This window comes from Trachemys scripta, chromosome 2 (genome assembly GCF_013100865.1).
Source record: "Trachemys scripta elegans isolate TJP31775 chromosome 2, CAS_Tse_1.0, whole genome shotgun sequence".
NCBI lineage: Eukaryota > Metazoa > Chordata > Testudines > Emydidae > Trachemys > Trachemys scripta.
Window position 1 is genome coordinate 202,513,268 of NC_048299.1, and position 13,041 is coordinate 202,526,308.

The following is a 13,041-nucleotide window of genomic DNA, read 5'->3' on the forward strand; positions in this document are numbered from 1 at the left end:
GCCCAATGCAAGCAGGAGGTTAGTCTTAAAACAAACCCAGCCAACTGTGCACCAGATTAGAGTACAACACCTACCTGCACAGCCACAGCGTACAACATACCACTAAATAAAACCACCATGCTTGCATGGTGAGTGAATGTTATTCACCTTTATGGCTGAAAACAGACAAGAGAGTACATTTTGCTTCTAGGATGTTTTCTGACAGACTGCAGTGCATGTGGCAACTGTGCATTGAAACAAAATTTTGTTGTTGTTCAGGTACCACTGTCAACAAGCTCACATACCACAGTTTATGAACTGCTCTAAAGAATGTTCAAGTATGGTCAATTCTTGCTGTTGGAACCTCGACTATGGAATTCCTTCTTTCTCTCAGTCCACCAGTGACTGAGTTAGTTGCCCTTGCCATGACTTAAGGTTAATTTATTTGCTCAATTATTTGCTCGATTTGGGTGTAAGTAGTAGTTTTGGTGGGTGGCTACTGCTACAATCTATTACAGGAAAAATGACTGATATATAATTATAGTTACATATATATGCTCAGATGTTGTTGAGTTGGGTGCATCATTAACCACAATAATGTAAGTCTTATTAATATAGGCATCCCATTTAGTGAAAAGGACATTTTGTGCCAATTCATTTTATTCAAATCAAACAGGATTGTTAGGATGCTTCATGTTCAATAAGACTTCAGGAGAGAAGTCTTAAATGTTTCTAGAGTGTCCACCACTGAAGTGCTGACAATATTTTAACAAGGGGGGCTCTCCTTTTTTCCTTAGTCTGTGATGAACAGCACATAGATGGGTATATGCTTGCAAAGAGAAAGAGAAAGTGAATTTAATTTGTTTGCCCAGTTTAAAAAAAAATGGTCTCTCATAACCATAACCAAAGGACGGAGTCAGCAACACTGGGCCAAGTTACAGTAAGTGCCATATGGAGGAATTTTTATATTCTGTTTTTGACTAATATACCGGTGTATTAATACAGCAAATAATTCAACTTGTTTCATCTGAAATGGGAGGCAAGGTGAATTGAGATCTTATAGGATCATCCGAACTAGACTTCCTCGCAAAACATCTTTCAAAATACCTGACACTTGATGCATTTTTGTACATTTCACAAGCGGAAAAAAAAAAAGAAAACCTTTTGATCAATTGTATCTGGCAGGGAAGTTTTAGCAGTATCTAGTGAGGGGAATAAAGCAATAAATCAGAAGCAAGTTCCTTTAACTTAAAAACAAAATTAACACTAACCCACAAAAGCCCACTGATACAATATTGCTGATGCCTCTGTACAGCACAAACTTTTTTTGTAAATACTACAATTACTGTCAACCAGTAAAGCAAGATAATTATGAATTAAAGTACATGAGAAACATCATAATGTGATTTTAACAAAGTCAAGTAGTAAGTGCAATTAATTTTACTCATAAAACATTAATGATCTTGTTACTCACCAACAAGCATTTCATACAAAAAGACCCCAACTGACCACCAGTCACATTCTTGACCATAGTAACCATCACCACCCTGGGATTTTAATACTTCAGGAGAAATATAATCCGGTGTTCCAACAGCTGTATCACATCGTACCATACCTTCCTACAAAGAAAACAAAACAGTAAGGCTGAAATATTTAGAATGGGAATTACACAACATTTGAAGGGAATATTTATCATCTAGATGAACACTCCTTTCCTAAACAATGGAGATTCTGAAAATGTTGGTCTGAGGTGGGCATTTTATCATTCTAAAAATATCTTTTAAATGCAGCACATAACTCCAGATCTGCCAAAGATATATTTTAATGCTATTAAGTAACTATTAAACGGCTCTGAAAAAATCCACAGTAACACAAAAAACTAAATGATATTAAAACCTGAAATCATAAATAGACAAACTGCATAAGGGATAAGGGTTGGAAGGAATGTCCTAAGGCTGCTTGTGCCACTGGAGAAAGAACTGACAAATTAGGGGCAGTCTCTTGGCTGTGATTTAGAATACCGGATTCATGGTCAGCACCCCTTGCTCCTCTCTATTGGTTATACAGTTTTGAAATTATTCTAGGCTTCATAGGACAGGGCATGTTATTCATAGAGAGGGGATTTGCAGAGGCAATTTAATAATGGAAAACTGTTGCTTATAACTCATTTTTGCTTAACATATTCAATTTAAAACCAGTATTGTACATGCAATTTTTTTTTTTTTTAGTGAAATTAAGGGTATTCCAGACACTGAATTGCCTCTGCAACACCAGTATATGCTAAAGTCTATTTATTGAGGATGGATGTCTTTTTTTTTTTTTTTTTTTTTTTTTGGAACTTTGCAGCTCAGAAATACAAACAAGGATAACACCTTTCTTCATCAAAATTCATCATTACTTAACTGTTCCAGGTCTAATCATAATTAAGCTTAACATATAGGGCCAAATTCATGCCTAGGATACTCCTTCTAAAGCCATTTGAGGCAGTTATGAGGAACTGCCCACACATACTGCCCAAGTCTGGCTTTATTTGAAGGAGCTCTTAGTGACTTATTTATTTATTATAAAGCAGCTAGACAAAGTTCTTCATTCAAGCATTCCTGAAAAGATTTAACAGATGTGCTTATCAGTTACATGTGATCTATCAAGGATCACCTATTTCAAGATTTTTCCCCCAGTATATGTTCATGTATGCAGTATTGTCTGACAGAAACCAATCACAACACTGTGTGGGGACCAGCAAATTTTTTGTTATAGTGCTTGCAAACTTGCTTTGGAAATCATTTATTATTTTATGGCCTCACAAGGACATATTCCAATAGAATAATTCTGAGATGTCTTTCACCTGGTTGCTCTACATAAACATTTTTGCTGAGTGAAGTTATGGCAAATAAGCACATAAAGGGCACAGCAACTTTGGATACTGATTGTTTCATCACAGAGAAATGAGAAACTGCTTCAGCTCTTTTTTTCTTTTTTCTTTTACTTCAGTAACACGATAACCGAAGACATGAAGGAGATAGTTAGTCTGCAACCACTGAGACACTGCCATGACCTCAGATTTTTCTAAGGAACAATATGGATTTGATTCTTCAGAGCTTTGAGTAGCACATTAGCAGATATAAATGCATCCATCAAATTAAAAAGAGCTCCTTTTCACGTTTCTCATTGCACTGGTTTTCTACCAACAAGTACTTCAATAACCTGATTCTTTACACTGAAAAGGTTGCAGCAAAATCAACCTTTTCTTCTCAATTTGGGATCAGGCTGCTAGATGGCAATCATAAGTAACTTTTTTTAAATGATCAATAGGAATACTGCCACTCTGGGCCTGATCCATATTCCATTAAAGTCCATGTAAAGGCTACCGTGGACATTGAATCAGCTCCATAGTGCAAAATGAAATGCGTCACTAAATACATGTATCAGAGGGGTAGCTGTGTTAGTCTGGATCTGTAAAAAGCAACAAAGAGTCCTATGGCACCTTAAAGACTAACAGATGTATTGGAGCATAAGCTTTCGTGGGTGAATGCCCACTTCGTCAGACGCATGTAATGGAAATTTCCAGAGGCAGGTATAAATATGCAGGCAAGAATCAGTCTGGAGATAATGAGGTTAGTACCAGGACACTTAGGTTCCTTTTATGTCTCTGCCACAGAATTCCTATGTGACTGAAAGGCACTTAATCTCTTAATGCTTCAATATCCCATCTGTAAAACTGATATAACAACATCTCCCTAATTCATAGGGATGCTGTGAGGCTAAATTTGTTAACAGATGTGAGGTGCTCAAACACAACAGTGCTAAGCACTTGAGAAAGTCAATCAATAGCAGATGGCATCCCAAAGAACAATATCCACTGGATGCTATCCTCAAATATCAGTACTAGATTCAGGGTTTAAATATACCAACCTTATTCATCTTCATACAAGTACCAAAATCTGCTAGTTTTAAATGACCAGCTTTATCCAGCAGCATATTATCAGGCTTCACATCTCTGAAAAATATTGCATTATACATAATTTGACAAATTAGTTTCACTTAACAAAACAAGAAAAGAACTATTTTTCTGATGTGACATGACAAGAAGAGACTAAGACACTTAAGCTGGCAAGAAGACACTTCAAAAAAATGCAAGTGTTCCTTTTACCCCATTCCAATGTTTCAAACTCTCAGTCAAATTACCCCCCAAATTTCCAATATCAGTAAGTATGGTCTTCTCATTAAGGCACTGAACTGAGACTCAGTAGATGTAGGTTCAGTTCAAGAACCTGGGTATTACTCTTCAAACTCAAGTTCCTCATATCCCTTCCTAATGAAAATGTCCTTCTGCACTGGATTAATCTCAGTACAATTATTTACATAACAAAGAATATGCCATTCTGTGCATGAAGAAGCTTGGATGCTGCAATTCCAATTTGCAGTCACAGGTGGTGAGAAGGAACCAAGAGAGTTGGGGATGCCCCAGCCTTTGCATCTTCACTTGGAGGCATGAGACACTCATGACACAGGTGTGGCCCCCAACATGCACTGCTAGCCAAAAGATTTTAAATTTAAGTGCATGGGGAAGATGCACACCACTAGTGGAATATATATGGACAAGCATTTGAAGAACTTTGAAATTCATTACACACACTAGGTTTTCTAGAACAGAGAATCTTTAGCTGCTGTCTGTTTTTTTGTTCATTGTTTGGAACGGAAAAGTAATCTTCCTCACTTTCTCTCTTCTCTATTCACTTCTTAAATTTAAATAAACTAATCCAAAAGAAAAAAAGAGTCTACTCTAATCAAAAACAAATCTGTAACTTCAACAACCTACCTATGAATACTGTTAGCAGCTTCCTCTGTGGTTTAACTTTCTAACTTTGGCAACACACATGCACTTTTATATAATGGGAACTGATTTTGATTGTTTGATATGGCTAATTATTAATTATGTATAATATTCATCCTACCAACATCTGACTCTTGCAGTAGTCCTTTTTGCAAAATATGAAAGTGTTAATCCTGACCTCCTGGCCAAATTGCAATTTGGCTATTTACATTGCCCCAACCTAAAATTACCCTTATATTTTCAGTTGGAGCAATTATTCTTCAGTTCCCAATTAAATAAAAATACAAAAACTTTACACAAATGCTAACCACAGAATAGCTATTATAATCTACCCCAGATCGGATTATATTTCAGATATGGGTAAGTGATTCTTAAATGTATACTGTATGCAAAGTATTTTGGGATCCTTCACAATGAAATTCACTATACATATTTAATTAAAAATAATTTGATTAAATTTATGCTGTTTTTATTATACAGCAGAAAAATTGTATTTAAGATTGCTTTAGTTGAAAAGAAAGTTAATATGCTAATGTTCCTTTGTTTAGGGGTTTTATTTCAACTCTATTTTGATTAATAGTCTAGTAAAATAGAACTATAACATTCTGCTGTTTTTAATCATAACAAAAATGAGAAATAAAGATATATATATATATATATCCATCCACATCCGCGGATATAAAGCGGATATCTGCAGATTTGCAGGGCTTTAGAGATATGTAATTTACTAAGACAAGCCTCTCACTGATTATGTAGCCATTTTTGATTTCTGTATCAACCAATGACGACTGAGTTCTCTTTAGGGGGGAAAAAAAGGGGCAACTAAAATTGGTGTATTATATCTAGCCACTCTGATATTCCAAATCAGAAGGGATGGATAAAAATCAGAGATGAGGACTACGAACGGAAGTGTGGTATATGTCAGTTTTTTGTTCCCATGGCACAACTAACAAACGTAGGCAGAAATACATGTCTAGGGAGTTGAAAAATAATTGCAATAGTTGCAGATAGTATTTTTCCTTTCCATGACTTGCTCTTTCAATGTTACCTCATTAGTAAGATGCTGAAAGAGCTACTTCATTTACCAATCTATCTATATTCTCTCTGCATCGCTCTCATATTTGTATCCTTTTCTCACATCTCTCTTTGGAGACAAAACTAAATTAAATCTACTGGAGTGGATCACTCATGAAGTAGAACAAATATAGAAAGATTGTACCCAATCTTCAGATTCATTCAATCCTATCAGTCCCTTACTGTGAGAATTGATTAGATAGCAAGCCTGATTAGATATCATTAGAGATATATTCTAATACAAATATTGGGGCGTGGTCCAGTGGATTAGGGCATTGAGTCTCCTGAGTCCCAATCTAAATTCTATTCCTGTCAGAGACCTGCTGTGCAACCTGAAGTAAATCACTCTGTGACTCTGTTTCCCCTCTTACCCTTTGTCTTCTTGTTCCTTTAAATTGTAAACAAATTGTCACAGGGACTATCCCTTACTAGGTGTTTGTACAGTGCTTAGCCCTGATCTCTAGGCACTACTACAACACATCTAATAAATAATAGCACCTAGTAGTGGACACTATCAAATACTATTATTATCCAGTTACTAAACCATATGCTTTCGCTACTCAGGAAAGAAACCAAACTAAAAATTTTAGTACAAAGGCTTGGGATAGATTATTAGATCCATCTTGGTTTCATTTCTATCATCTGTATAGTGGGCAAATCCCAGAAATCCCAAACTCAGGCAGAGAACAGAATACTCAAGTACTGTCAATTTGCTGAAAATATCCTATCTTGAAAATTATCATCTCAGGTTGGCATTTTCTCACGCTAAGAAATTTTGAAGGTATCTAGGGGAATAACCATGTAGTAATAATACCAGCAACAATTTAAAAACAGATTAAGTAATTCTTATAAAGACATTCTGACAAAGTAAAGATTAATATAGTTCTAGTTTAACTACAATTATATATGCACCTGTGAATAAAGCCCATTGAGTGAATTGCATCCAACGCAAGAACAACTTCTGCAGTATAAAATCTTGCCCATTTCTCAGGAACATCATAGTTGCTCATTAAATTCACAAGGTCCCCACCAGGCATATATTCCATCACCATGTAAAGGTAACGGTCATCTTGGAATGCATAAAATAACTATAAAACAAACAAAAATAAGTAACTAAATATTCAGTATATCTTAATATAAAAGCTTGAAAATTTTGCAAATTGTATTAATCCAATGAATTTCACTGCAAATATTTTAACACGAAGCTTTGTAAAATTACTAGAGCCATTCTAGCAGCTTTTGTCAACCAGAATTCCCCTTATGAAGAGGGGGCACCATTTCTGCTGTCTTCTGCCTCTTTATGCTGCCAAAGAGCAGTTTAAAGGAGTGATAGACACTCTGGCTCAATGAATATTAAGATCACCCTCAGACTATATACACCTACGTAACTGGGCAACAAGCTGCCATCAATTAACTGAGACAGCTGATTAGTTTACAAATACATAAAAAAAGGAAATACTTTATCAAAGATATCTGCCTGCATTTTTTCTGAAGTGCGTGTACATTTTCTTTAGACAGAGGTTTTATTTAGGATCTTATTAAAATAAAGTATTGTACAGAACTGCAAACTGGTCATTGTCTAACAAATGCATCAAGTAATCCAGGGGAGTGTATTTGCCTTCCAAAAATGCACAAGTTATGAATGAAAACTTCAATTTTTCTGAATTTTCTGCAGTGTTCTTATAGTCCTAGTTACTGTATTTGATTTACTATTGCAAATTTATCATTCTTCTATCAAATCATAGTCTGAAAAGCGAGTTATAATTTAAAAAAAAAAAAAAAAAAGTAAAAATCCACCTTTATCTGTTGGTATAGGTCTGCTCAAAATAAACAGTACCAGTGAATTAATGGCTCTTGAATTTACACACTGTTTGGAAACAATGCAAACATCTTTCCAGATAATCATGGTCTAGAAAAATACTAGCATGATTTTTTTCCCAAGTCAGTGTAAATAAGGCTTATACGAGCTTGATCCTGAAAGTTAGGTCATTTAACCATAACCCAACAAAGATGTAGGCACCATTCTTAAAATTAAGAGTAGTACCACTGAGCAAGTTAGCAAATGTGTAAGTCTTTGCAAGACCCAGTCCTTATATTTCGAAGTAGAAAGTGAGGTTTGGGGGGGAAAAAAAGTTCATACTGTAAATTATATAGGCTAAACTGCATTTATCACCACAAATCTACGATATCACATTGCCCAATTATGGCTTCTCTCATCTCATTTCAAAGTTTGCATTTAACCTCATTTACCAAAGACACAGAAAATATATATCTATATTTGTCCAACTACTTGTTTTTAGAAAGATATGTTTTACATGAATAATTGTCACATACACTGGGGTGACACAAAGAATTCTTGTCAAGCAGGCACAACAATTTTAACAAAATTATTTTACCATATATCAATTCAGAACATAACGACTTAATTTAATATAATTTTAAAAAGAATTACGACAACTACAATTTTGGTTTTTTTTTTTTTTTTTGCAGCTTTCAAATTTTCAATGGCTTTACCTAACAAAACATTTCAACTAGCTGAAAAAGGCAGGGTTGTAAGTTGCTTAGGAAACAATGCTAGAAATGATAATTTATATAATTCAGTTACTATGTGATTTATCCAGTGATATAACAAAACCACCCTGCCATAATCAAAAATATTAACAGTGGTATCACTATACCTGAACAACCCAGGGGCTATTAGCAAAAGCCATAATGTCCCTTTCTTCCCAAAAGAATGCAGAATCTGATCTTTTTATCATCTCAAACTTGCTCAGCAGTTTCATAGCGTACACCTTCCTTGAAGATTTATGCCTTACCTTTGAAGATAAAATTAAGATATAGAAAAATAGATTAACTTTCCATATTGATGATCTTTTAAAATATTTAATTCAGTATTTTTTTCTGCTTTGAGCATTTTACCTTAGTTCACTGATTTTATCCAATTCTTCATGGTTCTTTGGTAAAAAAATAATTATTCTATTGATCTACATGGTATAAAATTGCATTTTTTAACTACAACACAACTACCAAAATAGAACATTTGCTAAGAATATTAAAAATAAAAGCCCATGTACACAGTAATTGCTCTGTAATGTGCATTTATTTGTTTTTAATAAAAGTGTAAATGTTTTTGTTAACTAATAGTAAAAAGAAAAATAAATACTTTGAAGAGCACATTTGTCTTATTTTACATTTCTTCCAGCAGCTACCCAACTCAGTAATTCAACATGAGCAGGCCTGGTTGTTAACTCGCCACCCACAAAAAATGCTATATGTGGAAAATCTGTGTTCAGGTTGGAGGCAGCTCCTCAGGTGATGTAATTTGTCAGAGCCTACTGACATCAATGGGCCTATGACAATTTACATCAGCTGAAGAGCTGTCTAACAAATTCCTAGAGTTGCAGTGGCCAGGACTAGTATATAGAGAGGGTACTCAGCCTCTGGGTAGGGAAAATGCACATTGAACTCAGATGTTGTGCATGTGAGTATTAAAAGTTAGGATCCTAGAAAACTTTCTTTCCCAGAATAAAATTCTCACTAGGTTTATGGTCCCTATATTACAAGATTAGCTTAATTTTAAAAAATACCTTATTAAAAATAAAAAACGTAAGTAGCACTGAGTTATCATAAAACAAAATCCAACTCTATTTACACATGGAAATTTAACCTACCAACTGAACTTCCCCAAATGCACCTCTGCCAATCACTTTCACCACTTCATAATCTTCAGCTTTCATGCGCAAATCTCTGATTTTATTAATTGTGTCTTTATCTGTATAAAGAGAAAAAATATAAAAGCATTAAAACAGTACAGTAATTCATTAATAAAACCTTCACCATCTTTCTATACAGGTTATTACAGTGCTACACATTATATACCTGGGGGAATACTGCAAGCACAGAATTAATGTCCCCTGCAGATTATTCCCCTCCCAACTCCTGCAGAATAATTGATTCTGATGGGGAGGAGAAGGGAAGCCACAAGAGAGGTCACGCTACAATTACACCCTTTCTGTATTGTAGTTGAAATGAACTATTACACAAAGTTCTATATTAATATTCCTAGTAAGGAATCTATTTTTCAAAATATATTTCCTCAATCTTTTCTGTTGTCTGTATTGTTACTGACAAGTATTCTGAAATAACTGAAACTGGCGTGATTATATTGTGTTATTTTGACAAAACATGCAGAATTTTACAGAATTTAAAAAGAGACTGTGCACAGAATTCACCCAGGAGTAACATTAAAAATGTAAGAAAAGGAACTGTCATATTAAAAATCTTTCAAGTATACTGGATTTAACACAAAAATCAATTTACATTTCAATTACTGATAACTGTTCTTACGACATCTGATGCTTATTAAAAGATACGTTTAAGACAAGGTCTTGCTCATCTTATGGAAATCTGTATTCTGAATCCATGAGCTCACTTTCATTACCATGGTAACAGAAAAATGTCACAGTACAACAACTTCATTGCAGGATCAAGCTAAGAAGGAAACCGTTTAAATAGCGAAAGCTCACATTTAAAACAAATATCTGAAAAAGCTACTGGAATGCAGAAATTCTGCATCTAAGGTGACCTGCTTGTACACAGAACAATATAAAAAGACCATCATTAAAAGGGCATGTATGTAAAAGATTTGAGAAACGATTTGAGAAACTATCATACTACAAGTATAAAACACACTTAAACAAGCTCCTTAGACAACAAACTGCTGGTACTTTTATTACTTTTCTGTAGTTGAAAAAGTGAATTTTAATTTAAAACATGCAATGAGAATCATTGTAATTAATTTATATAAACCTGTCATTCTTTAAACTACAAAAATTTACAAACTCCCAGTGGGCAGATATTCTAATTCCAAATTTGGTCATAGATTAAAAACAGGCTATTTTAATCCATATGGGTCAGCACTGGCATGAGACTACATGGAAAAGCTTCACGTTTTGGTACAAGCACAGAACAGCTTTTAAACAGCTCCATTTCTAACATTCACAGCAATAATCCTGTTTTATTTCCAAAATAGAATTTTAGACCAAAAAGGAAAGTTTTGAAAGAATTGTGGGGGGAGGAACTGATATTGCGGTAATCAAGATTATTTTTAAATAAGTATTTGGCATGCTACTAAAAATTACTTGGTTGTCCTATATACAGGGGATGTTTAAAAAGAAAAGATGCATGCAGAAATTAATTTTCATATTAAAAAGGATCAATTTAAAATAAAGCAGCAGGAATGCAGCTGAATTCCAGTAACAAGGCGTTTTCATAAAACTCCATACCTTGGTTTGAATATTCTTTTCCCTTGCTTTCTAATGTAAACCCCTGGTTTACAGAGCAGTATATACCATGCACAGAATTTAATAAACTATGCTACAGAAATAAAGAGTTACAAGTGTGATTCAGATTCTGTAAAATGGTTAGAATCTTTAGTAAACTGCATAAGATCTAATTTAAGTTCTTTAACTATTCAAGCAAGGTTGGCTTGGTCTAAGGCTAGAGGATCAGTAGGACGGGATAGGGTTGAAACATAACAAATCACCATGGCAAACCTTTTCTGTTTGTCAATAATTGGTTGCCTAACAATCCCATTACAAGAAGACTGTCAACACTGTAGGAAAAGTCTTCACACTATTGCAGATAAAAGCAAGACATGACGTGAAAGTTTGCCTCAAATGGTTTCAAACATAAACTTAGCCTATGACTAGGTTAACATCACTCATTTCTGAAGGATCAAAGGACAGAAAGGTTAAAACAATGTGAAACTTTTATTCTGTTATCAAACAGATGTTTAATACTATAAACTCAGCTATTGTTTTTCACAGGGTTCATATTTCAGTCATTTTAATTAACATAAGGCTAAAACTGGCATTTGACCAACATCAGATGCAATTTTTTCTTTAAGTTACTATAATAGATACTTATTTTGTTTTTAAAGATGTAAATCAAAATGAAGTTTGGGGTGGTTTGTGACTTGACTTTTTTTTTTTTTTTTTTTTAAACTAAAGACCACTGACTTATTTTGAAAGGCAAAAATTTTGCAATAATTTATTCTAGAGTGTATTGAAGTACCACTTGGTATCTTAGAGTAAATGAAAATGCATTGTTAATAGCAATTTAGGTCCAAATATTATAAAAATGGCTAGTTGGGCTTTGGGGGCACTTGCAAATTGCAACTTAAATGTCTAAAAGACAGCTACTATATGTACATTAAATTCTTAAACAACTCCCTTAGACAATATCATGTTATAGTAACATCATAAGTCATACAGAATCTGCTGCTTGTAATAGGAAAACTATCTTATGGAAAATTTCCTCTTTTTGATTTACAAGGTCCACAGACCAATTAATCAATGGGCTCTTAGCCTGCATGCAGCAACAAAGGCTGAAGCAGACCTGTCTGTCACTGATAGGAGAGAGCACAGCCAGCTACACCTAAAAACCTGCCAGTTGAGACTGCTTCCATAGAAATGGATATCTCCCTCATTGTCTGAAATTTGATAATGAGCTTACATGCTCTGAACGATAAACTCTGAATTCCTACTGCAGATTAAGTTTGTGAACCATTTTGAAGGAACTAAACATGGATTTGTAGATCCTCTCTGGACAATCTTCAGAAATCACTTGCTGGAACCAATTCAAGGCCAACAATCTACAAACTGAAGGAGATGATCACCATTGCAATGGTCTATCCCATTTTGATGTGGCAGTGAGACATGAGTTGTTCAGGAAGACCTGAAGCGCCACTAGACGGTGGATGGGTCAAACCTGGACTTGCCATCTCTGGATCTAACCACTTTCCCCAGGAGTAACAGAAATTATTTTGTCCGCCAAACCTGCTAGTCTGGAAGCCTGTAAAGGATTGCCTGGGTTTGGAATAGGATTTCTATTCCCTCCTGTGGGGAATGTCAGGAGACAGAGTTGACTTTTCTTTGACTGAGGAATCTGTCACCACTTTACCCGTCCGTTCTACAAATCATTTTCCTTTTAATATTCTGATAATGCTAAAGTTACCTTAGCTTGGACATGTCTTCCAACTGCGCAATCACACATGTCAATGGGTAACCACATTGTAGCCCATCGCGCTTGCTGAATACTGGTGGGCATCCAGAGAGTTTTCATAAATACAGCCTGATGCCAGGGAGATCTTT

General features: G+C 34.8%; 1 protein-coding gene across 2 annotated transcripts in view; it reads right to left on the bottom strand.

Moving 5' to 3' along the window:
* ROCK1 (Rho associated coiled-coil containing protein kinase 1) overlaps positions 1 to 13,041 on the bottom strand; it is a 182,948-nt gene that overhangs the window by 100,146 nt on the left and 69,761 nt on the right. For both annotated transcript variants that reach the window (XM_034762738.1, XM_034762739.1), the window contains exons 3-7: positions 9,559 to 9,659; positions 8,566 to 8,703; positions 6,800 to 6,975; positions 3,892 to 3,976; positions 1,454 to 1,598 (exon numbers count right to left, since the gene is read on the bottom strand). In XM_034762738.1, coding sequence (XP_034618629.1) covers positions 1,454 to 1,598; positions 3,892 to 3,976; positions 6,800 to 6,975; positions 8,566 to 8,703; positions 9,559 to 9,659 — 645 coding nt within the window. The remainder of the gene's footprint in view (positions 1 to 1,453; positions 1,599 to 3,891; positions 3,977 to 6,799; positions 6,976 to 8,565; positions 8,704 to 9,558; positions 9,660 to 13,041) is intronic.